This window comes from Eulemur rufifrons, chromosome 16 (genome assembly GCF_041146395.1).
Source record: "Eulemur rufifrons isolate Redbay chromosome 16, OSU_ERuf_1, whole genome shotgun sequence".
NCBI classification, from domain to species: Eukaryota; Metazoa; Chordata; class Mammalia; order Primates; family Lemuridae; genus Eulemur; species Eulemur rufifrons.
This window is the reverse complement of record NC_090998.1, coordinates 80,086,799-80,114,335: the sequence shown is the minus strand read 5'-3', so window position 1 is coordinate 80,114,335 and position 27,537 is coordinate 80,086,799. Positions and strand designations below refer to the sequence as shown.

General features: G+C 44.6%; 1 protein-coding gene across 1 annotated transcript in view; it reads right to left on the bottom strand.

Moving 5' to 3' along the window:
* STAB2 (stabilin 2) overlaps positions 1-27,537 on the bottom strand; it is a 146,691-nt gene that overhangs the window by 106,641 nt on the left and 12,513 nt on the right. The window contains exons 4-12 of the mRNA XM_069490760.1: positions 26,880-26,965; positions 25,717-25,786; positions 17,454-17,549; positions 14,284-14,409; positions 13,226-13,422; positions 11,495-11,628; positions 4,112-4,245; positions 2,400-2,482; positions 917-1,066 (exon numbers count right to left, since the gene is read on the bottom strand). Of these exons, the coding sequence (XP_069346861.1) occupies positions 917-1,066; positions 2,400-2,482; positions 4,112-4,245; positions 11,495-11,628; positions 13,226-13,422; positions 14,284-14,409; positions 17,454-17,549; positions 25,717-25,786; positions 26,880-26,965 (1,076 nt within the window). The remainder of the gene's footprint in view (positions 1-916; positions 1,067-2,399; positions 2,483-4,111; positions 4,246-11,494; positions 11,629-13,225; positions 13,423-14,283; positions 14,410-17,453; positions 17,550-25,716; positions 25,787-26,879; positions 26,966-27,537) is intronic.

Sequence of the window (27,537 nt, the reverse complement as noted above, 5' to 3'; positions counted from 1 at the left end):
AATACATGCATGTCCTTATGAGAAAAGATGCCACATCTTCGTATCTGTCATCCATCCATCCATCCATCCATCCATCCATTTATTCATCCATCCTCATACACACAGTACAGCAGACTGGTTAAGGATGTGGGCTTTGGAGTCAGGCAGGCCCACGTTTGAATCCTGGGTCTGGCACTTACCGTGGGACCTCTCTTATTTCCTGTTGGAACAACAGGAATGACGATAGTACTTCCCTCACAGGGTTGTTGTGAGTTTTATATGAGACTAATAAAGATTAATCCCAGTACTTCACATAGAACAAGTATTCAATGATCTATTAATTACCGATATTTGGTGAAATGCGACAGTCAAGGCCATATGCCTATACACATGCACATTCAGTTGATTAATCACCTGCCCCCCAGCTCAGTAAAGTCACAAAAGAGTTATTTGTGAAAGGGGGGGGTGGTGGTTTTATTTAAAAAACAAACAGAACTAATGGTATTTAGGAGAAAAGGAATGTTAAGTTGGAGAAGATGGACCAACTCCAGCAATCTAAAACAAACAATCCATTTCCTTTCCTAAGAGAAATGCTGATCTGGCTTTGTGCTGATGCTTCCAGGAAACAGGTTTACAGCAAAGTTTCTCCTTCCTGCTGGCAGTTGAATGATGGTCGCCTTGAAAACTATGTCGGACCAGACCAAAATCAAATGCTTTGCAACCCTCTTTACGTAGTAGTCCACCCCTCCTCGCTGGCCCTCCTCCCTGGCCCTTCCTGATGTCGTTCCCTGCTTCCTCCTATAGCAGGTGTTTAGCAAACAAGAAATAAGGAAAGATGTTCTTAGTAACCTTTTACAAACCCCAACCACAAGAAGGCTACCGGTATTGGCTTGGTGGACAACTTTGTTCTGGGAGTGAAAACCACAGAGGTTCCTACCTTATCACTGTTGAAGATCTCCCCAGACTTTCCAGTCAAGGTGTAGAAGGTGTCTGTGTTATTCATACGCTCGGTGTTCATCTGCCCCGAGATTATGTGGAGTTTCACAAAGTATTGAGCAGCTTCATTATCCATCAAAAGCTCCTTTACCTAAGAAACAATAGAGCCAGTTTAACTGTTGTTTGAAGGAGAAAATGCATTTTGTAATGCACTCTGTGCCTTACTTAGTATCAAAGACATCAATGCCAGGGCACCCTAACTTGGGCTCTTTCAGACACAGAAGACTTTCACCCGTGCAATTGATATGGGCTGGGAGTCCGAGGGAGTAGAAATCTGGAGAGTTAGAAGAGATGCCTGGTTACTCTCAAACCACAGGAGGCTGCTCTAGCTAGCGCTGAAACTGACTTAGTGGGGAAAGCATAGCACAGCAATGGCGCCAGAAGGAACAAGGAGCAAGAAATCTATCTCGAACCCAGGAAGTGGACGGGAATGAAATATGAAGTTTTGTGAAAAAAGCAGGTAAGGTGAGTGGACTGATAGTGCTTTTGAATAGAAAAGTTAAGATTTTTGAAATCCATTGGCCCAAATCTATATTTTGTCACCATTACATAGTAAACAATCAATAGATACTTTTGAACTCTGTGTAAACTTAATCTATATATTAAACAAGAGACCACAGGCAAAGTGCCTAGCCCAGAGATATTCAGTATTTGCTCGTTCTCCCCAGCAGGAGAGGTGTAAGGACATCTCCGAAGGTTAACAATAGGCAGACGGATCTCAGACAGATTAATGATGATGGTATATTAGGGTAAGAGAGCCTGGAGTTTACTGGGTTTTGATTCAAAACCCAAAAATTATTATCACAAAATATCTTGGATTAAGATAATCCAATTTTATATAAATCAATATGTCCATTATTTATATTAAACCAAATGTAATTATTTCATCGATACTGTCGTGATAGGACACCTCCACCAGGCACCACAGGTTTCATTCCCACTGGATGGCATTATCTCAAATAACAGTTGCTTACCTTGAAGACTGAAATTTTCTTCTTATTTAACCTATTACTGTTACCATTTCTAATGATTTTAAGGAAACAAATACCTACCTATTAGTTTAATTCTTTTTGTGGGAAGTGAGCGGTTTTACATTATGCAAATCTTATTTATCACATGACTGCATGTTAAGAACCCTCAGGGGTTAGCTTAGCAGGTAATGATTGGAAAGAGGCACGAGGGGACTGGCAATGGACTTGCTGGATACACAAGTACGTTCACTTTGGGAAAATCCATTGAGCTGTACACTAACAATTTGGGTACTTTCTGTAAGAATGTTATATTTCGCTAAAATAAGTTTATCAAAAAATCACTATCAGTAGGTTTAACTTTAATGGGGGGTTCCTACTTTAAATAAAAGAAGGTACTGCCTACTAAGGCTTCTCACATTAGCCCCTTGGCATAGGGGTATTTCAGATACTCACGTTGAATCCTTGCAATCCCTTGTCTGTGGGCAGCAGCACCGTAAATGGTCCCAGGTTACTTAGCGGCCAGGCATAAGCTTTGTCTTAGCAGTCAAAATACACAAAGAGAGAAAACAACAAATGGGTCAGTGGCACATGAGGAATACAATCAGGTAATGACTGGTCCGTTCATGCCCTTCTCTGTTCTGATGGGTCTGTGCAGGCCCTATGTCAGCTGGGAAGCTCTCTAAGAATGCAAGGTACCCTGAAGCCATGGCCCCAGGAGATTTTGCATATAAGGCTGTGAGAGTTTCCCTGTAGCCGCCGCCTTGACTACAAGGCTCCCCTGTGATGAGCTGTTCAGGCATGGCAAAGTCCTCTGACAACCCCATAGTCCCTGATCTGTGCTTGACTTTCTGAACTGTCACCCTCTCAGTGAGCAAAGATGCAGCCCTCGTTTCCATCCCAGGCCAGCTCAGAAGAGCCCCATGGTTGGTTTAATGCTCTGCTGTTATCATCTTGAAATGCTTAATAATTTTTGAACAAAGGACCCCACATTTTCATCTTGCACTGGACCCTGCAAAGTACGTAGCCAGTCCTGTTTCCATCACCGGGGGGAAAATGGGATGGCAGGACAGGCTCTGTGTTCTCACACAGGAGGCAGTGTGTACCAGGACTTTGTGATGGGGAAGGTGAAAGGTTAACAGTACCCTGTCCAGGGAAACATTCGAGGGCCCAGTGTGCCTAGGACACCCCCTCACTACCATCTGCTCCCATTTGATATTCTGAGAGTTCTTAGAAGAAGGCTATGAGAGCCTGGCAGATTGCCCCCGAGACCAAGGCATGCCAGTGATGCTTGGCTCCCCGTAGGATGCCTTGGAAAGAGCGGGGCATTTATGCAGGATGTGGGTTAAGATTTATGCAAAGCACACAGCAGTGCCACTTCTTTGTCTATGTTCTTTCTGGAAATCATTTTTGGTGGCTAGCAAATTCTAATATAAATGCTGATATTTTAAAGCTTCTGTTGATTGGCCAAATCTGTGTTTTATCTTTTGAAAATTGGCCAAATTCATGTTTCATTGGAAGTCCTGTCTAATACTGTGATCCATGATAATATTTCATTCTCAAGGGGGTGTGGAGTAATGGCCTCTAGAGGTGTTTGCAAATTCATGAGGGTGTTTTAGGCTGTCAGCCTGCCTGGGGGCTGGGGGAGGATATATCATTACAGGCAGTTAGTGGCTAGCAGACCAAGGGTGCTGAGATGGTTGCACACAACAAAAAGTAGCCCAAAGTTCAAATGACATCTTCACTGAGGAACATGGATGCTGCCTTGGGGTCTCAGTCACTCTTTATTCCCAGTATTACCTGCTAAGCTTTGTTCATACCTGAAGGACCTGTAAGGTCAAGGGGAAGGGGGATGGTCTCCATCCTCACATCAGTAGCTGTCCTTGTCTTATTGTTATTGCAGGTCTGTTAATCTATGGTGACCCCAGGACCCTGTCCTCAGCTCTCTGACTACCAATTCTTGCACTGCTAGATCTCTTGGCACTAACTCCTGCCTGTCTGCTTGGAAACAGCTGCCCCCCCTTTCCCTCCCACCTGTGTGGCCTCCCCCTAGAAGGGCTGATCCCCATAGACAAGCCCTTCCCTTTCCAAATAATTGTGTCTTGCAGTTGCCCTTGCCTGAAAGAGGGCTGTCTTTTATGCAGAAATCTGTACCCGTAGCTGCGTACCCAGGAGTGAGATGAAAGAGGTCAGCCTCCCTTGCCATTGTCCTCTGGGTTCAGTGTTTAATTCTCTGAGTCGCTCCATGATGTTTCCATAACATGTTGAGCCATCGCCCACATAACCTTTCTGGCAAGTGCATCTACAGAGAGAGCGAAAACACCTTTTCAGGGGCTTAGAGCTGTTGAACATTGAGATCATACAGTCCAACGCCATCATTTAACAGAGGAAGCAAAAGATCCCCAGAATAAAACAGAAGAGAGGCACAAACAAAAGGAAGCATTCCTAGTACCTGACATCTCATAGGCCCTTAAGAAATGGATGTCTAATAAACCGTGTCTCTATAAACACTGGATATCTCTGTATGTTCTTTGTCTCAGTATTTTTCAAAGTGTGATCAAGAGACGATGCACATCAGAATCACCCGGAGTTCTTAGTATGTACAAATGCAGATTCTAAGGCTCCACTGCCGAATGATAATTCAGAATAAGCTACTGAAACCGGCTTGCAGCACAGTGAAGAGTCAGAGCTACTGATCTACTTGGAATACTTTTCCCCTCCCTTCCCATTCCTAGCTGTGATCTCTGCTCAACCGCCGCTTCCTTAGGGAAGCCTTCCTTGATTGCACGCCTCCTTCTCCTCTCCCTCACTGTAAATCAGGTCCCGTTATGTGTACTCTCATGGTGCCTGCAGCTCTTCTCTGTAGCAGTGATCACAGCTGTAATTTTATCCTGACCTGTGTGGTTATGTGATTAACATCTTCTTCCCTATCAAATTTAAGAAAAGAGTGAGGGCAAGGGCTATGTGTGTGTTTGTTCATTGCTGGAACCCCAGAATCTAGCACAGGACTCGGTGCATAGGAGGTGCTTAATTAATAGTTGTACAATAAGCAGTAATTACATTAAATAATATAAACAATGAAATAATTGTATAAATAATAAAATAAATATGTAAACAATGAAAGTCACAGAAATTTTATGCAATAGTTTAGTTTCATAAGAGAGGAGCAGAGATGCACTAGTAGTGGTGTGCTGGTAAAGGTTTAACAACTAGCTCTGGGGGGGGGGTTGCAGAATATAAAGCCCTAATTTGTAGCATTTGCCAATTTCCATGGTTCACACATGTTCTCACCGTGGCTAATTTCAAGCTGATCAACATGATGCCAACTCGTGAAATTCCTGAAAGTTTAGCACTTAGTGCTTGTGAGTCAGTAAGCCCCAGCTGTAGCAGGCCCTGACTACCCAGCAAAGAGTTGACAGCTGGAAGAAACTGACAAGGTGATTAGGAAGGTGGCATTCACCAGGATCCTGGAGATGAGCGAGGAACCAAAACGAGGTAGGGGAAGAAAACTTCAGAGAGGAGAGATGTAGGGAGCTGAAGACGTGCTGTGACTACGTCACAACTGTGCTCACACCATACCACAGACATGACTCACCTTGAGGAGAGCTTTCCAAAGAATAACTCTCCACTCATTAATCCAGTTGTGTTTCTAAATATGGTCGCACACTGCAAATAGATATAGTCTCAGCAAGTTTGTTGCACAGACCTCTCAGGGCGCCGTCACCCTTTGCCTGGGTTGCTGCAGTGGCTTCCTCCTTCCTGGTCTTTGTCCCTCACATTGGTCCTTCACGTAATCTCCTGAGGGATCCCCCCCAAGAGGGAAATCTGGCACCTGTGCACTGACAGTTCTCACCGACTCCTTTCGCCTACGTGATAACGTGTATGCAGTGGGGTCCTGCTCTGTCTTCTTCCTGCTGCCCACTGAAATTCCAGCAGCACCAAACTCTTCTTTTTCCTTAGGCTGGTATGCCTTTCTCGGGCCATCTGCCCTGCCAGGAGCGCTCTCCCACCCTCGCCTTATGTCTCAGGTGTGACCCCTCTAGGAAGCCTTGTCTGACCTCCTGACTCCCCCAGCTGGGTTGAGCGCTGCCAGAGGTCATCCTGTTGGTACCGCCCTCACAGCCCAAGCCACCAGAGTTGCCTCTTGTGCCATTATCTCTTCTGCTAGATAGGTGCTCTCCTAGAACACGGATCTCACCTTATTCATCAGTGGATCCCAGCACCTGGGACAGCACTGAATTGTTTGATGACTGACAGAGTACCTACTTAATTCTAGGAGCCTTCTAGCTAAGAGAACTATAAAGATGATGATAATAACTCCCCTTTTGGAGTCTCACCCTGAAATGAATCTGAAAACACATAACTACAGCAACATGATAAGGCCATTTAACCTCCTTAAATCTCAGTTTCCTCACCTATAAATGGGTTTAATGGCACCTCTGGGGCTGTTGCTAGAAGAGATAATGAAGGAAAAACAGCACAGTGACAGAAACATAGGAAAAGCTCAATGCTTGGCAGATGATGATGACGACAACAAGGCCAAGGATGACCATGATGATGGAGGTGGTGGCCATGACAACAGTGTCCTAGAGGGGCTGGGATGTAGAAGGACAGCCCATAAACAGGTAACTGAAGCTCCATAGTAAGCGCCGTGATAGAAGATTGAATAGCATGTTCTGGGGCATGGAGGAGGAAAGGACTAATTTTTCCTGGAGAAATAGGGGACAGCTTCTAGGAGAAAGTTACATTTAAGCTCATACTAGAAGAATACATATGAGTTTCCCTGCCAGACAAATGATCGGAAGATCATTTACTGATGGAGCCTTTGGGTTTTTTATAAAGCAGTGGCTCTCAACCAGGGGCAATTTTGTCCCCCAGGGGACATTTGGCAATGTCTGGAGACATCTTGGGTTGTCTTAACCGGGACGGGGATCTACTAGTATCTAGTAAGTAGAAGACGGCGCTGCTGCTAAACATCTCCAGTGCACAGGCAAGCTCCCCCCAACAACAAAGGACTGTCCAGCCAAAAATGTCAGCAGAGCTGAGGGTGAGAAACCTTGTCATAAGGAATCACGAAGATAGTTCTAACCATGAAACAATAGTCTATTTAATCCAATCCAATAACAGTTTCCTACTTAACTGTCGACTTCCTCTGCAAATACAGTGCTGTGCTAATTAAAGGAGGGAGAGGGGGAGATTGGTGACTCTGGAAAGTGATACGACAGTCATTGCTGAAAATTAATCCTGCTCTAACTTACATAAGTTTCATCTGAAGACAACTGCTGACAGCAAGACAGGTGACCTTTACAAACCACTGAGTATGTTTCTCTCTGAAATTTCCTTAAGTTGTTAGGAGGCCAATGGTCTGTTTTGTGTAAAGTGACTTGGCCTGGCTTTCCTAAGTGTTTCAGGAGAATTGTATTTTAATAGCCTCGGTGCTGAGTGGAATGTAGGAGAACCCAGTATTTTTAACTCTATTACAGATCTTGGTCCAAAGTCTGAGACTTTATGAGACCAACTTCTGACTTAACTGTTCTCAGTTGAGCCATGGTACATTCACAGGATTGCATCTTTTGTAAATTGGTTTTTTATTAGGAGTAAATGTCTCTTGCTGTCTTAATGCTTTAAAAACACCTATAAGCCATTCGAAGTTCATAAATTTTGGGTTGAAATTAATGATATTTAAAGCTGGATGAGATTAGTTAGTTTATAGGGTGTCCATAAATTCTTGTCACTCCCTGGTGGTCTAGTGGTTAGGATTCGGCGCTCTCATAAATTCTTAGTATAGTTGCTTCCTTCATTTCTTCACTGGTTCATATCATTCCTTCATTGATTCATTTATTCCTTCAAATTCTCACTCATTTCACTGTTTTCATTGGTGACAGGAGCTGTTGCAGCAGAGATGAATAAGATGTGGACCCCAGAGAACTTTCTATTCTAGTTGGGGATTGAGGTCAGTAATGATAATAATAGCTGGCATTTATTAATAGCTCTTATGACAGGTATTCTTGTAAGAACTTTGCTATGGTATCTCATTTACTACAATAACCCTATGAAGGGGGTCCTGTTATTCATCCCATTTTAGAAAATGAGGCACAGAGAGGTTAGTTATCTTACTGAAGATCACACAGCCTGTAAGTGGCAATGCCCGTGCTCACCACCACCGTGCTATGTACTCATCACAGTTCCGGGCCATAAATTCTCAGAGAAGCCTTCAGGGTGCTCTGGGAGCCCAGAGGGAGGGTCATCAGAGTGGCCTGGGAGCTCAAGGGAGGCATTCTGGAGGCGGAGATAGTTGAACTGAGCATGGAAGGATCGGGGTGTTATCCTGACTCAGAGGAGGTAGGGGGAGGCTGGGAGGAGGGGGCAGGGATGTTCCAAGCAGAAAAAAGAGTGTGTGCGAAGTCCCTGAGTCAGTAATATCCTGGCATGTTTGAAGAGCAGTGCAACGGACTGAATTTGTGTTCTCCCGCAATTCCTGTGTTGAAGTCCTGACCCCCAAGGTGATGGTTTTGGAGATGGGGCCTTTGGATGGTGATTAGGTCCTGAGGGTGGTGCCCTTGTGAGCGGGATTAGTGCCCTTCTGAAAGAGACCCTAGAGAGCTCTCTAGTCCTCTTTCTGCCGTGTGAGGAGACGACGAGAAGGCAGCTTTCTGCAACCCGGAAGAGAGCCCTCGCCAGAACCTGACCATGCTGGCACCCTGATCTCAGACTTCTGGCCTCCAGAACTGTGAGAAACAAATTTTTGTTGTTTGTAAGCCACCCAGGTTAAGGTACTTGGTGATAGCAGTCCAAATGGACTAAGACAAACAAACAGTAAGTAGTTCAGTAGGACCTGAGCCAAGGCTGTGTTCATGAGTGTGGTGGAGATAACACTGGCTCATCCTCCACCTGCTGTGAACAGCCACACTGTGGCCATACCCTGGGGCGGGGGCGGGGGGGGGGAGGGGATGGTCCAGGCCCTGGAAGCTGATTTGGAGCCATTCAGACAGGGAATTATAGTACCCTTAATGTACTCTAAGTACTCTAAGGCTCTGGGAGGGCATGTCCCCTTGGACCTTCAGACTCTTCGCCCTGGTGTAGCCAGGAGAGGGCCAGAATGAGACTCTCTGAAATGCTGTGCCCAGGCAGGGACCCCTGTTAAGGGAAACAAAGGATCTAACGGTTGAACTGCTGGAAACACATCTGGAAGTGGCTGACCTGGGATTTAAACCTAGATCCACCTGGGAAAGCCTCTTGCTACTGCACCATGTTGCCTTGGACAGGATTCTCGGAAAGATTATTCACATAAAGGACATCCTAACCTATACAAGTCTTGCATAAACACTGAGTATCACCAATGTCACTAGTGTTCCAAGAGTCTCTACAATTTACTGTTGTTTATTGTACTTTTGTGGAATGTACACCACGTGTTTTCCAACATGCCTGCTCAGTTGTGGCTGGTCTTTTTTTCAGCTGAGTTGAATTAAATAAGAGAGCAATGGATCTTCTCTTGCTCCTTACTTTCTACCTCTACTAATAAGTAAAAATAAAAAGGCATAACTTTAACAGGCATGAAGCTATATTTCTTCTCAGCAATAATCAAGATGGAGCTTAGAGTTTAAAAGCATGTTTATATACATGAGCTCCACAGCCCCTCACTGGGAGATATGCTTGGTCTCCAGCTCCCTTGACAGGTGAGGGAACTGTGGATCAGAAAGGTATAGACTTGTCCAAGGTCACCCCAGCAGTGAGTGGTAGAGCCCACATTTGAGATCATCCTTCTTGATCAGGTGGTCTTCTGTGGTTAATGCAGCATGATTCTGAAGATTCTGCATAAACTAACCACGTTGAAAAGGCATAAACAAAATAAATCTTTATCCTAGATAAGCTGAATTACGTGAGGATCAATGGCTTCATATTTTATCAATGTAACGTAGCCAACTTTTATACCTATTCTTCTTTCCAGCTGAAAAAGTCAATATGATGGGGAGGAAGGGTGTGTGAGTGACACACTCATCCCTGAAACCCACTGTTCGTTCCACTGCCATTCTAAACTCAAGTTGGCATATAGCTGATACTATTCTGATGTTCCTGTTTCATTTTTAGATTTTTTATCTTCTCAAACACAAAGGAAAGAAATTGCCTAAGGCATTCTACTCAGACTTATTCAGAGGATGTTAAAAAGTGTGTACCCTGGCTTGTTTGGTTATCAGTAGTACCAGAATCTGAGGAGTTTTGTATCTTCTACCAGCATCCCTGAAACTGTATCAGCTCAACTCGTTAGCTTCGAGGAGAGGATGTGCCTGTATGTATATGTGCATGTCAGGTGCCTATGTGCCTACACGGGTGGCTGTGGTGTGTTTGTGTGGGTATTCACATGCGATTTCTATGTGTCAGGTCCTGCTCACGGATTGACTAATGTATCCATTTAATCCTCATCACAACCCTGGTGGAAGGTACGACTCTCCCCCTCAGTTCAGAGAGGGCAAGGTAAGTGGACGACCTAGGATCTGAACCCGTGTGTTCTGATACCCAAGCTCTTTCCACTTCATCCACAGTGAGTACAGATCTACGTATTTGTCCTGATAGAACATAACGATCATAAAACCCGTCTGGGCAAATCTACACACTTAAAACCTAATAATAAAAGGCACAAACTTCAAAAATATAGAAGGGGGCTCTGTAAGCACAGAGACTGCTTTATCATTGCATGGTTCAATGTTGATCATGGGTTTCAGCTCACGGCGGCCGTATGAGTCCTTTGCAGATGCTGACGACAACGAGAACGGCAAGTGGCACAGAGATAAAAACCTTGGCTTTGGAGTCAAAAGATGTGGGTTCTAGGTTCAATTTGGTCACTAATGAAAATACAATATATCTGCATAGCAGTTTCTAGAAAAACTGTCTCACATAATCGTCACAACAACCTTATGGAGCAGATATCATCGTGCTCATTTTGTATGTGGAGAAACTGAGGCTGACCAGACGGTGCCACTTTCCCAAGGTCATGCATCTGGTAGGTCAACCCACGTCTTTAAACTCCAAATCCATCTTCTTCCTAGCTAGGGAGCTGCCTCTGCCTCAGGAGCTTTCACACACGTTTTTGTTCACTGTGAGCTCCTTCTTCTGAAACCTGGAGTCAAAGGAAACACCACTAGTGCTTATTTGCTTTCCCGAGTCTTGTTTTGCACCAACGAGTAATATTTCACGAGTGAGGAAACAGGCACGTACATCAGAGGTTACACCCCTGTAATCTCAACAACCATTTGTTTCCCCAGTCACACTGGTTTCCTTTTCCCACATTCTGATCGCTTCGCACCAAGCTATCAGGCAAACCAATATTCCAGAATGTTCTAATGGTCATTATGAAGGAAATAATTATTGAGTGGTTTGTTGATTAAAGAAAGATTTACCCAGTACCCACTGTGATCTTTGCTCCTACTTTGTGAGGTGGTGGTGGATACAGGGCTGAATAAGACACATTTCCTCCTCTTCGAGCAACTTACAACATTGACTGGCCAGCACTTTCACCCCCTGGAAAAGTTGGCGGCGGAATGGAAAAGACTTACTCGGTTTGTCCTGGTGCGATGGTGGTACAGTTTGCGTTCCTGTGACACGGGTTATTTGATTCACAGATATCGGTCAAACTGCACCCCACTCCAGGTACGAAATTGCGGTAATGATCCTTACACTCGCAGTGAGACTTCAGTAGACAGGGAGAGAAAGACAAACAGGAGGCTAGTTAGTCACTTCTGCTGGCTTTCTTCTTTCATGCATGTTTTTATTCTCCAATAAAACTAGCTCAGAGTAGGTCTGAAGTGTGGGCTTAAACTGAAAATTTGTCTAAGTATCCAGAAGAGGATATTATGTTCATATATCTCACCTGTTGGGAAGCTCATAACCCTTGTTTGTAAAGTTTAGTTTTTCAGTTTTCTTGTTTCCTAACCCTTGACCTCTCTGGCTCCATAATCCTGGTTTTAGATCGTCTATAGGGGAGCAGAGATTGATGTTCAGATGAAAGGCAGTATTGCTCTAGAATAGTGATTTTCAACTGGGGGGCCCAGCCCAGGGGACATTAGACAATATCTGGAGATAATTTTTGTTGTCACAGTGGGAAGAGGGTGGTGCTTCTAGAGGTCAAGGCTGCTGTTCAACATCCACAATGCACAGGACAGCTCCCTCCCCCAACAAAGAATTATCCAGTCCAAATGTTAACAATGCCAAGGTGGAGAATTTGCTCTGGAATAATGCAATGCCTTGCATCTGTGTGAACAATGCAGGGTTTCTAAGACTTGAAAATCTGCCGAGAGATTTTTGATGAGACAGAGTGTATTTTAAATCTTGCTCTCAAGGCTCTGGGATTCATGGCATAATGTATTTTCCCATAAAGACCCACATTTTGAGATTGGGGATTTATCCCCTTGAATTTGTCTGCACACCTGCCTCAAAAATTGATAGCAGAAATATTGCACGATACACTCTTTTTCCTTGGAGGTGAGACTGGGCAGATTTTCAGCAGGGAATTCCAGGAACATTCCCATCAGGGTGCTGATTAGACTGCAGGGACCCATGGCTGTGTTTGGGTCGGTCACTGAGCCTTTCCTCCTACCCATGCAACAGTACCCTTCTGTATGGATAGATTCCCTCCACGGAAGACTTGATGTGCAGTCATGGACACAGTAGGCATCCACTAAATACTTGATGGATGAAGGCAATATTAGCCTTTCGACTGAACTCCTCAGCACGGGTCTCCGACCAGACCAATTTTTATCAGTCAAGGTCATGATGTGATTCAGATGGGCAGTGTCTCACCCCAAGATGTTCTCACAATTCCCTACAATCTGTCAGTGCTGCCTGACATAGTGTCAGTTTTCATCCCCTTGGAACAGGGTGTTTTTTGTTCTAAAAGCCCCTCTTAACTTAAAAAGACACTATAGAGAATGGAGGATTTGGGGTGCAAGTCAATCACATATTCACCCAAGACTTGGTTAACAGTGCATTTATTAATCTAATTTTGAATTTGCCAGTTACCATACAGGACCGTGATAGGAGAAAACATAAGACAGTTAAGTTTTGACGGGGGAGCTGGGAAAGTGTGAGTTCAGAGGACAGACGGGGTGGGCGTGGGCACTGCAGTCAGGCCCTGAGCACCTGGGGGCCTGTCTAGAGAGGAAGCCCAAACTGAGCACTGGAAGGGTGAATGGGCTGGTATAGAAGACTGATGATACCTATGGCATGATTTTATCTTCCGTGGGTTGTCTAGCTTCTAGATACATCAGTTCCCTGCATCATTTGCTCACCTGTCCAGGCCCATCGTATTTGCACACCGTAGACTTTGTAGGGCAGTTTCCAAAGTTAGTTTGGCAGGGGTCCACCGGCAAGCACACTTGGCCATCCCCGCGGTAGCCTTCTTGGCATGTACAACTGTGCCGGTTTGGTCCCAGGTACGTGCAATGAGCGTGAGGGTGGCAGATTTGCTGTAAACATGGATTGATGGCTTGAGGGACAATGACAAAAGGAGAGGCCATTAGCACACTATGGGAGGGAGAACGAAAACTGAACTGTGAGCGACAGTGGATCATAGCCAAGAAGGCAATTCAAGGCCAAGAAGGCAATTCAAGGCCAAGAAGGCAATTCAACAGTTTCGAGAGAGAAAGAATATTTCATCTCAACCCATCTGATCACTCTTCCTCCACCAAACAGATTTATGTATGGCCATCAGAAATTGTAACTACAGCTATTGTGTCATATATTACTATGCCATTCTATGTGTGCAGTTAACTATAAAATAGCACGAAAGAAAAAACTAATGCTTATAGAATTTATAATATGTGCAGGGCCCTGCTCTAAGAATTTGCTATATGTTAACCCATTTACCTCTTACAACAATCCCCTAAGGCTGAAACCATTATTATCCCCATTTGACAGACAGAAAAGCTGAGGCACAGGCAGATTAAAAGTCATATAGTTACGAAAAGGCAGATCTGGGATTGAACCCAGGCAGTCTGGCTCCATGTTATGAACTGATACACAATATAGCCTCTTATAAAGTGAATAAGCATGAAAGGAAAAAAAAGAAGCATTAAATTTTATACCAACATTGATTAAGGTGATATAAAAACCTGTAAAAATCTATTAATATATATGTGATTTGATAACAAAAGAGAAATTGCCATTTATTGAGGACTACCACACGATGAGCATTTTGCTTGGCACTTTTAATATATTTCAATCAACTACATAGACAGAAATAAAAACTGTCATTGTGTTACTATTAAAAAGTTTGTGAGGATTTTTTTCCCATTAAATAACCTAAATATCTCAATGAATAAACTAGCAGGATCTAAATTCTACTCACGTTTGCAGTATTTGCCATCGCCTTGGTAATTGGGAAGGCATTTGCATTCTAGCTTGGTTTCATCTTCACTGGAAGGTGAACATCTGGAATTTTCTGGGCAGAGCAAGGCTGCACATTCAGGAACAGCTGCAAAGGAAGATTGTTTACATACTTGCATTGGTAGAATAAACAGTCCTAAAACCCCCAAAACTATAGTATTATTCCCTTTTATCAAAAAGATAATACACACTCATTGTAATAATTCAAAAAACACAGAATACATAAAATAAAAATGGTCTTCTTATTCTTACTCCAATCCCACTCCCAAAGTTACCAACGTCAACAACCAATATAATACATTAATTTATACATTTATTTGTATGATATTTTTAACAAAGTGGAATCTTGTTAAAATATTTAGCATATTTTTCATTTAAAATATATTATAGAAGCCTTTAAGGATCTGCCTTAATCTGTAATAACTGCATAGTATTTCATGATATGGGTATGACATAGAGGCGGTCAAAAACTATGAAAAGTCTGACGTATTTGCCCATTGCAAAGCTAACGAGTTGAGCTGATACAGTTTCATGGGTGCTGGTAGAAGATACAAAACTCCTGGGTGAGAGATGGCCAGTTTATTACTCACATCCACAGCAATAGCCAGGGTACCAGCATTTTGGCTAGTTTTTCCAAGCCCCAATTCCCATGGGACAATTGAAAGAGGATGAAACTTAGACCTATACATGCACGGGGTTTTATTATGGGAGAGGAGCCCTGATCTTAGGGAACCTTAGGGTTTTTAAAAGTTTTTTGTTTTTCTTTTCTCCAATAGTGAGCAATACAGTATTTGGGGCCAGGCAGGAGACAGAAACCACATAATTATTTGAACAGGGAAAATTTTAATATAGATAATTATGGGCCGGGCGCGGTGGCTCACGCCTGTAATCCTAGCACTCTGGGAGGCCAAGGTGGGAGGATCGTTTGAGCTCAGGAGTTCGAGACCAGCCTGAGCAAGAGCGAGACCCCATCTCTACTAAAAAATAGAAAGAAATTATATGGACAGCTAAAAATATATATAGAAAAAATTAGCCGGGCAGGGTGGTGCATGCCTGTAGTCCCAACTACTCAGGAGGCTGAGACAGCAGGATCCCTTGAGCTCAGGAGTTTGAGGTTGCTGTGAGCTAGGCTGATGCCACGGCACTCACTCTAGCCTGGACAACAAAGTGAGACTCTGTCTCAAAAAAAAAAAAAAAAAATATATATATATATATATAGAGAGAGAGAGAGAGAGAGAGAGAAAGATAATTATGAACAGAGAATTGAAGTCATGGGAAATTAGCTAGCAAGAGTTAAAAAAATAATTCTAACAAATAAAGGAAGAGCAGAAATATAAAGAACGACTGCTATACTAGGGCTGAGATAAGTATCCAAGGTAGAACCTTCCTTCCTCCTGGCTGAGATCTGGGTCGCTGGAAAGGGTTTCATTTCTTATGCTGAAAATTAGCTGTTCCTAGGTCCATTTTAAAAATTGGGTTCATGGACTTCACATTATTACAAAATTTACCTGCCATGTGAATTTCAAATATCTTTGTCCCAATCTCTTGTTTCTCTTTTGACTCGACAGAATTATTTTTTCATTTGGAAGCATACCTGGCAGAGTTCTCCATTAGGCTGGCTTCTGGCCTGGGTCTCCTGCCTTATTGAGAAGCCCCCTGCCATGAGCCCTTCAGACAATGACAGGAGCAGCCACACCCACAGAGGGGTCATCCCACCCACCGGCCCTTGGATTTGAACTGGTGGTCTGTATGGCTGTCTCCTCCACAGGAGGAAGGCAGAGGCTGTGTTTTATTCACCTTGTCGCTACCACCGCTCATAGTACCTCAGTGGCTTTCAATAAAATGAGTTCACATTTGTTGATTTTTGATCTTGCCCAACCCCTTCATTTTACAGGAGACTGAAATCCAGAGGAAAAGTTAAGTGAGGCTAGAGTCACAGGCAGAATGACCAATTTCTTAACATCTCAGCTCCAAATTCACCCTTCTGAACCCGCTCTGCGGTAATGGCTGGACTCTGTGAGCATCTTTCCATTTCAGAGCAATGTTAAGCTTTGCAGTAGAGGCTGCTGGAGGGACGTGGCAGGAGGCAGGGGCTCCTCTTTCTGGATCCAGGGTGTAGCGCTGTGCTTCTGCTGTGTGTGTGTGTTTGCTGCTGCTGCATGGTCTGTTCAGGGATGCTCTGCCCCTGCTATGTACCTAGAGTCCCTTGGTGACCTTGCCTCCTTGACCTGGACCCAACCACATTCCTGCCACCCTCCGCACACATACACTGTGTAACCACACAGGTTTCCCCCCATGCCAGGCCCCAGTTTCCTCTGTGCCTTCACCCACTGGCCCCAGCACCCCAGTGCACTGGAGGGTTGTCTCGTGCCTGCCAGGTGACTGTGGTCCAGTACCGGCTTGGGCAAAACAGCAAACTTGTCGGTCACCCAGTGGGCTGCCCCATACCCTCTCCATCAAGGTTTGAACCCAGTCTCGGGGATTCCCACCCCCTTCCAAGTCTGTCCTTCCTTTGTTATGCTCCATCATCCCCAGAGTTCCCTTTGCATTTTTGTAGCTACTCTTCTCTTACAGCTTCCTCATTCTTCCTATTAAATTTCCCTTGCTTAAATTACCCTGTGATTTCTGTCTCTTGATTGGACCCAGTGTAATAGATTGTTTAATGGATTCAAATGATTTGACTCCCAGCTCTCTCGTTCACGCGTTGTGTGATCTTTGCTGAGTCACTTAGGCTTGGTGAGCCTCTGCTTCCTCCTCCTCCCTGACACGCTCTGCCTTTGAGACTTGTATTGAGTATATACCTCATGTCCTTCACTGAGTGACTGACTTGTTGCAATGGCCTCCACTGGCTCCCGAGAGCCAGTGCCTCCTTCTCCATTCCACCCTACACACTGCCTCCAGCTCGACGTCCCTAAAACACAGCTATAGCCTTGTCACCACACTGCTTCTGTTCTCTCTCCCCCATCTCCTCCTCCCCCCTTCCCCTCCTTTTTTCTTTTGCCTTCTCTTTTCAATTTTTGGTTTCCTTCCAGCAAACATTTGATGGTACCTCACCCCATAGAGCAAAATGGACATGTGTGCATTCGTGCCTGTTTGATACTGTGTGGTGTTAAGGAAACTAGTGGTACTCACGTTTGTCACAGCTGGGGCCAGTGTACGCAGAGTAGCACTCACAGGTTCCATCGCCATCTACTCCACTGTTGCACACCCCATGCCCACAGTGGCACACTGCAGACAGAAAGTGGGAGAGTTTCATTACTTGATATAGATTGCATCTAAAGATTCTAGAAGGGCAATATTTTCAGATAGTCTTCACTGGGAATCTGTATGATGAGGTGGAGAAAACCATGGGTTTGAAGTCCAAGAGACCCTACTTTGAATCTAGCCTTATTTTCCTTTTATTAGCATCACTTTAAAAAAATGTGTATAATATGGATAATGATGCCTAACTGCAAGGATTTCCATAGAGTTACATGAGATAATGTATATAGAGCATAACTGGCATATCACAGGCGTTGGAGGTTTTTTCCCTACTTTCAAACTATTCACTTTTTCTTGGATACCTCAACAAGAGAGTTAATTTAGTGTCCCATATAGACCTGTTATGTTTAAGAAAGAAAAGCTACCACTAACTCAATCACTGTTGATAGCAGACATTTACGCAAATAAATCCTACTTCCTGAATGATAGGGCAATGTAAGGATAAAAAAGAAATTCAGAAGGGCCTGGAATAATTATGCCATGTTTTCTAGCTTTACTTTACTTTTTTTTTTTTTTTTGAGACAGAGTGTCACTTTGTTTCCCTGGCTAGAGTGAGTGCTGTGGCATCAGCCTCGCTCACAGCAACCTCAAACTCCTGGGCTTAAGCGATCCTACTGCCTCAGCCTCCCGAGTAGCTGGGACTACAGGCATGCGCCACCATTTTTATATTTTTAGTTGGCCAGATAATTTCTTTCTATTTTTTTAGTAGAGACGGGGTCTCGCTCTTTCTCAGGCTGGTCTCGAACTCCTGACCTCGAGCGATCCACCCATCTCGGCCTCCCAGAGTGCTAGGATTACAGGCGTGAGCCACCGCGCCCGGCCTCTAGCTTTAAATAGATGAATTTTCAGCCCAGTGACAAATCATTTCAGGGAAACAAATGAAGGGCATTTGAAATAAATGATCAACTCTTTAGCACCCAGCTTCTGTCTCATTTGTAGCAAAATTTACTGTCAGGCTGGGCCACTAGCATCCTATGTGCACCCTCTGTGAAGCAGGTTGTATGAGTTTTCTATTGCTGCTGTAACAAAATACCACAAACTTAGTGGCTTACCAAAATACAAATTTATCTTGTAGTTTTAGAGGTCAGAAGTCTGAAATGTGTCTCATTGAGCTAAAAAATCAAGGTTTCAACAGTGATGCATTTCTTCTGGAGACTCCAGGGGATAATCTTTTCTGTTGTCTTTTCCAGCTTCTAGACCCCATCTGTATTCCTGGGTTCATAAACACTTTCTCTGTCTTCAAAGCTATCAATTCCAGGCCAAGTTCTTTTCATGCTACCATCTCTATTGGCTCTCTCTTTTGCCTTCCTCTTCCACTTGTATCAACCATTGTAACTGCAGTGGGCCCTCCTGGATAATCCAGGACAATCCCCCTATCTTAAATCAACTGATTAGCAACCTTACTACCACCTGCAACCTTAATTCCCCTTTGCCATGGAACCTAACAAATTCACAGGTTCTGAGAACTAGGACATGGACACCTTTGGCAGCCATTGTTCTTCCTACCACACATTTGGTCAATGCATGTAAGCCAATTTAATATTAGCTAAAGTGAAGCATAATTAAGAAGACACACCTGCTTAAAAATTTAATTAAAAATACTAGAAAAGCAAGGATTAGTAAAGTTTCAAGTATTCCAAGCATCGGATAATCAATCAAGTCCTTTGTATTCTCTATGCCTCCCACCTTGTTCTTCTGTTCTTTGTCTCCATTGGTACCATCATTGTTCAGGTTCTTATCATGTTTTACCTGGATTATTGCAGTAGCATTTTCCCTGGCCTGGCTATTAATAGCTTCAATTTCTCACCTTCCATTCCATTCATTTCATTTTATTAGCAATGGCATCAGGGTGACCTGCCCCCAAATATCCCAACAAGTCTCGGTTGCCAATCAAATGAAATATAAATTTCTCAGTTTGGCAAACGAGGATCTCTCTAATATGACAGCAGCCTTGATAATTTTTCATTTGCATCTTTCATCACTTTATTTTATTTTTTTTTTTTGAGACAGAGTCTCACTCTGTTGCCCAGGCTAGAGTGAGTGCCGTGGCGTCAGCCTAGCTCACAGCAACCTCAAACTCCTGAGCTCAAGCGATCCTCCTGTCTCAGCCTCCCGAGTAGCTGGGACTACAGGCATGCGCCACCATGCCCGGCTAATTTTTTCTATATATATATTTAGCTGTCCATATAATTTCTTTCTATTTTTAGTAGAGGTGGGGTCTCGCTCTTGCTCAGGCTGGTCTCGAACTCCTGAGCTCAAACGATCCGCCCACCTCGGCCTCCCAGAGTGCTAGGATTACAGGCGTGAGCCACCGCGCCCGGCCTATTTTATACATCCTAGATTCCCAGCATGTGGAATAACTCTAGTTCACTATTTCCTTTTCTTCCTTCAAACCACTTATTGAACACCTACCATGTTCAGGGTACTGAGCTAGAGAGTAATCTGCCCAGAGAGAAACAGGACAAAGTCCCTGCCCTCCAAAAGCTCACAGTCTAATGGCAGGAGAAAACAGCCAATCACAGTCCAGTGGGATAAATGCTACGACATTACGGACCAATGGGAGTGGACCAGGAAGAGATGGGTTGGGGCTGGCCTAGGAAGACCGTGCCAGGTGGCAGTCGCCGGAGAGGCATCTTGCACTTTCCCACCTCCATGCTTTTGCCTCTGCTGTGCTCCCTTTTGTGTGCCACTTGAAATCCTCCTCATCCTTCAAGGCCAGCCGAAGCCCCCACTTCTGTGGTACCACCTCAGTGGTCCCCAAGCAGAACCTGCGCTCCTCTGGGCTGCAGCGGCACTTTCTTTACACCTTGCCCACTGTTGCATCCCACTGCAACTATCAATTTTGTCGATGACTGACAGCCAGCGACCACCAGGAACACACCAGTGGGCAGCAAGGGTGAGCCGTCAGGGAAGAAGAGGCACTCATGTCAGCCTGGAGAGGCAGCTGTTGGGCCATTTTTGTGGTTGTCCGTTGTTGTTTATTCTCTGTTCAGACGTAATTATGCAATGGCCTGGTTTTTGTTTTGTTCCACCATGGCTATAGCCAGTTTCTATCTGATGGTGGTATTCCGTGAAATTCTTTACGCTCAACAGGGGACACCAGAGCCTACTGGCAGCAACTAGGCCAGCGACCAGCTGACAGTTGTCAGGACTGCTTTTTTCTTTCTCAATCTGCGAATTTTTCTCCACTGTTAGATTGGAACCCCTTGGAAGGCCTTTCTCCCACCTTGCATTCCCCACACACCTTTTACAGCGCCCTGTAACAGTGTCATCACCCTCATGACTAACTTTCAGATAAAGACAGCATCTGGCAGGCCTGAGATTAGGGTGAGGAGAATAAGCAGGGGAGTGCAAGTGCAGAATTGAATCCTGTCTTTATTTTCATGTTTTGTTCCATATTTTAAAGGTATTATTGTTATGGGTTGAGTTTTGGCCTCCAGAAGAATAAGTTGGAGTCCTGGCCGGGCACTATGGCTCACGCCTGTAATCCTAGCACTCTGGGAGGCCAAGGTGGGAGGATTGCTTGAGCTCGGGAGTTCAAGACCATCCTGAGCAAGAGCGAGACCCCGTTTCTACTAAAAATAGAAAAAATTAGTTAGGTGTGGTGGTGCACCTGTAAATGTAGTCCCAGCTACTTGGGAGGCTGAGGCAGGAGCATTGCTTGAGCCCAGGAGTTTGAGGTTGCAGTGAGCTATAATGATGCCACTGCACTCTAGTCTGGGTGACACAGAGAGACCCTGTCTCAAAAAAATAAAAAAGAAAAGAAAAAAAGAATATGTTGGAGTCCCAATCCCCAGTACCTCAGAATGTCCCTATTTGGAAATAGGGCCATTGCAGAGGTAATTAGTTGAGATGAGGTCATACTGGGGTAGGCTGAGCCCTTAATCCAACATGACTAGTGTCCCAATACGAAGGGGAGAAGATGCAGACATACAAGGGGAAGAAGCCATGTGAAGATGGAGGCAGAGATTAGAGTGATGATGCCACAGCCAGGGAACATCTGGAGCTACCACGGCTGGAAGAGGCAAGGAAGGATCCTCTTCTAGGATCTTTGAAAGGAGCATGGCCCTGCCAACAACTTGACTTCCAGCTTCCAGAACTGAGACAGTAAGTTCCTGTTGTTTTCAGTCTCCTACTTTGTAGTGCGCTGTTACAGCAGCCCTAGGGCACTAATACAGTTATTTTTCTTGATGACTAACGCCTCCTTAAATTTTGCACCTGAGGCCCTACACTTGCCTTTATTGAGCGCTTACTGTCTATCAGGCATTTTGCCAAGTGCTTTGTATCCTGACCTAATTTAATGCTCATCACACCCTTTGAGGCAAGTATCATTATTATTTCTGTATCACATATGAAAAATGGGATAGGAGGTGACTGACTCAGGTACTCACTCGAATAACTGAAGAATTACATTGGCTTTGCAAGTGTCATCCCCTCTTCAAAAATTCGGTTGCCATTGTTTCTACTTTAGCAAAGCTCTTTGATGTTCACCTATGGCTGTAGCTTTTGGGGACAGACAAGTCCTGGAGAGAAGTCAAGTTAGTCATGGAGATAACCGGGGTAAGGAGAGGGATGTCCTATGGGCTTAAAGGGGAAGATTCAATCCAACTTAGATAAAAAATACTTACTCAGCTCCTACCTAGTAGCAGGCACTGTACTAGGCACTAGGTATACAGATGCGAGTAATTGGCAATATCTCAATTCAAGGAGCTCACAGCGCAGTGGGAAGCCAGGCTCTAGGAGGTACAGTGACTATTCGTGTCCTAAGTGCTGTCATGCAGCCAGTGGAGGAGGGGGAGGGGCATAGGAGGGCCGGCGAAGGGAAACTCAGTCTCTGCTCCTGATGCATTTGCTAACTGCAAGTGTCGTCCTTGTCTGTAAGATTCCCACCTCCTGGCTTGAGCCTCTCCCTGCGACCTGTCTTCCTCTGTACTGGATTAAATGACCTGGCACAGGCAGCTTTTGGAAGCCTCTGACGTTGCATTGCTGGGCTGCCAGCCACTGCCAAGAACGTGTCCTTGGGAAGGAGGAGTGGCAGAGGGTTTCCCAGATGGTCATAAAAAGAACTCTCGGTGCTTTGTGAACTAGCCTCAGCAAAGCTTTAGAGACATGTGAAACGTGGGCAGTGTGACTTTAAAGTAGTGAAAGCCATGACCATTCTGGTCAGAGGGACAGTGCACGCAGCCCCCTGTGACGTGCCCCCTGGCAGAGCGAGCTGCTCCCCTACCTGCGTTTCCATCATCCTGTGCGCTGTGCACACTGTATCACACTTGTCTCCTGCATCTCCAGGTTCTTGGGGCTGGGAACCTAATCTGATCTCTCTGAGGATCCCCATCACCTGTCTGGGTTATAATGCCTGGTGGATGCTCACCAGGGGCAGAAGGGGGCAGTGCTTGGGGGCCCAGGCTCTGCAGTCAGACACCTGTGGTCAGATCCTGCCTATGCCCCCATAATAGTTGTGTGGCCTTGAGTGACCTCCCTGCTTCTTCATCTGTAAAGTGAGAACCCTCCCTCTTGAAGAGTTGTGTGAGGATCCAAAGAAGCCTCTTCTTACACTTCCTGGCACACAGGAGGCACTCAGCAAATGCTAGCTACCCTTATTAATGACGCATTGTGTAGGATTGATTTGCAATCACTCTAGCTGGGAGTAGACACTGAACAGGCTAGGGCATTGGCAGCAGAGATGAAAACCTTTGGCTGGTGCGGCTCGACGTCATCTCTAAACCAATAAGCAGTCTGGTAGGAGGGTGCTCCAGCTGCAGGTTCCAGCCAGCGTTAAAAATAAACTGCACCTAATAGAGCTGTCCTACTTACAGGCAGAATTGTCACCTCCCTGGACAACACCTCATTGGATGAAACAACACTGGCACCCAGTGGACGCCTGGTTGAAAATGTTTGCAAGTTCCTCTCGTCTTTGTCAATGGGAGATGGCTGTCTCTGAGTCATTCATTCATTCATTCATTCACTCATTGCTGACTTGCTGACTGTTGGATTGTTTTTGTCCTCGCTTAGTGCTTACTCTCATTGCTTGAGTGCTTGTGACATACTACTCAGAGCTTTGTGCTGTTGTCAACCCCATGAGGCAAGTATTACTTTTCCTGTTTTATAGATGAGGAAGGCTTAGGGAGGTTAAATACCCTGCCCTCAAAGAAACACCTATGATTAGGGGACACTAAGGAAATAATAGGTGATTGTAATAATTGCTAACATTTACTGTGCACTGATTATTTCCTTAAATGTTCCATAAAGGACGCAATATTATTTTGATTTGTACAAATGAAGACAAAAACAGAGAGTACACTTCATTAACTTACCTAGGTTCCCACAGTAACTTACCTAGGTTCCCATGATGATGCCACTGCACTTTAGCCTGGGCAACAGAGTGAGACTTTGTCTCAAAAAAAAAAAAAAAAAGAAAAAGAAAAAGAAAAAGGAAAAAGAAAAGGAAAAAAAAAAAAAAGAAAAAAGAAAAGGAAAAAAAAAAAAGAAGGTACTGGAGAGAAAGATACAACAGCTCCAGCCTTCAAAGACCCTATGGATTAGAGCAAGGCAATGCCCCTGCTACTGCAGATGAAATCTATCACAGAGTATGCAGACTTACGGGGGTGTGTTGTGTATGTGTGTGTGCGCTGGTTTTCTTGCAAAAAACATTTGAATCAAAGCAGTGTCTACCAAATTTAATTTTTCCATAAAAGCCGGAACCATAGTGTTTCTGGAAAAAGGCCACCAGGTATATTCCTTTTCTGGGAGATGTGGATCTGGCCAACATGGTCCCTATCACAACCACATTCTTTAGGCCTCTAGGATTGCAAACATTCCATCTGAATCCCCACATCCACAGCTCTTTGCCTGAGGGTTTGGTGCAAGCCTTAGGAGCCTGCTCTGCCCGAGTGCTCACCAGGCACTGGAAGTGCCAGGGAAGGAACAACTCTATCCCCAGGACTTCGTGTATTCATTTCCTATCACTGCTGGAACACACGGCCACAAACTTAGTGTCATAAAACAACACAAATTTATTGTCTTACATTTCCAGAGGTTAAAAATCCAAAATCACTGTGCTAAAATCAAGGTGTTGGCAGGGTTGGGTTCCTTTTTGGAGGCTCTGCAGAAGAATCTGTGTCCTTGCCTTTTCCAGCCTCTAGGGGCTGCCCACATGCCTTGGTTCATGGCCCCTTCCTTCTTCAAAACCAGCAATGGCTGGTGGAATCTTTCCCAAATGTCATCACTCTGTCTCTACTTAACCTCCTCCACATTTAAGGACCCTATGATTACATTGGGTCCACCCAGATATTCCAGGATAATCTCTTATTTTAAGGTCAGCTAATTAGCAACCTTAATTCTATCTGCTACCTTAAGTCCCCTTGGCCATGTAAGGTAACATACTCCCAGGTCCCAGGGATTTGGATGTGGACATCTTTGGGGAGCCATTATGCTGCACCACATGTGGCTGCCTGGCCCCTTGGACGAGATGACTCTGAGATGTACGTTCTACAGAGCTCCCCAGGGTGCCCGCCGTGGTACCTGGCTGGATAACACACCCTTTGTTTCCCCCTTGCTGCTTCCCCACACCCTAGTGTTTCCTGGGATCACCATCCAAATAAACCACTGAACTCAAATGCCCGTCTTAGTGTCGACTTCTGGGGGCAACCAAAAATAAGAAAGTGGACACGCCATTCTCAGGTTTGTTTGTTCCATTTGGACCACCAATCTCAGACCAATTTCTGACCACCTCACACAATTATTTCCCTTCCCAAAAGGAAGGGAAAAATTAGAATTAGGTGGGACCCATGGTAGAATTAGGCTCTATGCTGAGACCAGGATCCAGGAAGACCTCAGAGAAAAGCTGGGCGGGCAAGGAATAGGGGCCTGTTGGATCCTGGAGTCTGGGGAGAGGGAATTGTGAGGATGCCAGAAAGCATCACTGCTGAGTAGCTGACCGCAAGTGCTGAGAACCATGGGGAACAATGTCTCTCTTTTCAAATGAGGGCATTTCATCAGATTTGTTGTCAGCTTTTTGTTTTTGCTGTGTAGACGCGGTTATATAGAACCATTTGGTGTTTTCCGCTCAAGTAATAATCTCTCTGGGGACTTGCAACCTTTACAAATGCTCTGATTACACAAAAATCAGACGTACCTGAGGAACAGCTGGATCCGAATAAGTTGTCGTCAGCACAGGTTTCACAGGCTGTTCCACCAAACCCGTCCTGCAAAACATTAGACCCAAGGTGACCCACGTGACCCAGGAAGCACTTAGATTTCCAACGGATGGTGTGGTCAGTGTTTGTTTCTGAAATATGTCTCCCCTGTGTGCCTTTCCTAAAGCTCCTTCTTTCTATTTTTGCTTTATTCTTTGCCATTTTGTATGTTAGAATGCATACATTATTCCCTGTACCACTTTTTACTAAGGGTCTGATGATTTGGAGAAGAAAGCTGCCTTGTCACCCAGGGGTGAAAGGAAAACTCTTTAAGTTTTGCATTTCTGAAGACAGTTGAGCCCAATCCCTTTCAGAAGCATTTCTTTTATTTAATTCTTCTAAGGCTTGAAACTTGCAAAAAGTCACTTTCATGGGATGACAAAGAAAATCTTCAATTGGCAGACCCAGTGGTTCACAAAGGATGCTGAGGATAGCACCAAAGGGCAGTCTGCTAACAGTGGTGATTATTAATAGCAACAATGACAATAATTTCTATAGCTCTGTATAGTTTCACAAAAGGTTTTCACATATATGATCTCATTTTACTTTTTCAACAAATGTTATCACATAGACACTGTTTCAAACCCATTTTGCAGGTGGATATCCTTAAGACTGAGCAGTTAATTGAGTCCCCTAAAGGCCCCTAGGCACTGAGAGATCATTTTGCTGCAAATTGCATACTTTAAAAATTACTTTTATTATTTTTATTTTTAGAGACAGGTCTCTCTCTGTCATCCAGGCTGGAGTGCAGTGGCATAATCATAGCTCACTGCAGCCTCCAACTCCTGGGCTCAAGTGATCCTCCTGCCTCAGCTTCCTAAATAGCTGGGACTACAGGCACATGCCACTATGCCTGGCTAATTTTTAAAGTTTTTGTAGAGATGAGGTCTCATTATGTTGTCCAGACTGGTCTCAAGCTTCTAGGCTCAAGTGATTCTCCTGCCTTGGCCTCCCAAAGTGCTGGGATTACAAGTGTGAGCCACTGTGCCTGGCCTGCATAATCTTCTTATTAATACCACTACCTCTTAGAGACTCCACCTAGTGTGTGTGTCGTAAAAGGGGAGCAGAATCAGGGGCAGAGAGAACATATATCTGAACTTACTTGGCAGGAGCAAGTCCCATTTCCTTCCATGCCTTCAGCACAACTGCCCCTGCCGTTGCAGGGGGACCCCGCTCCTCCTGGACACTCTAGGGAATCAAACAGCTCAGATTCATTCACCCATGACTGGACACAAGCATTCTGCAAGGATGCATTTAAGCACCTACTATGAGCCAGTTAGTGTGCTAGTTGCCAGGGATAAGAAGTAATTGCAGAGCCTGTTGGTATTATTTAGGGTCTTATAGGGAGGGAGACATGTAAACAGGGGAATCTCAGTGTGGTCACATGCTGTAATAGGAGTCATCACACTGTCTAACATTTCTTGAGCATTTTCTATACACTTGACAATGATCTAATCAAATCATTCCCATTCCTCATGGTAGTTGCTGTTGGTGCTTATTAGCAGATGAAGTTTAGGGAGGTCATATAACTCACTCAAGGTCTCACAGTTTCTAAGTTGCAAAGCTGGGAATTTAGCTCAGCCCTTGGCATGACTCTAAAGCCATGCCTCTTAATCGGTGTGCCAGACAGCATATTGAGGGAGTCCAAAGAAGGGAGCTACTGATGCTGCCTTAGGGAATCTGAGAGACATCAGAGGAGGAATCATCTTAGCTGGGGTTTTGAAGGCAGAGTAGGAGTTGGCCATGCTTAAAAGGGAAGG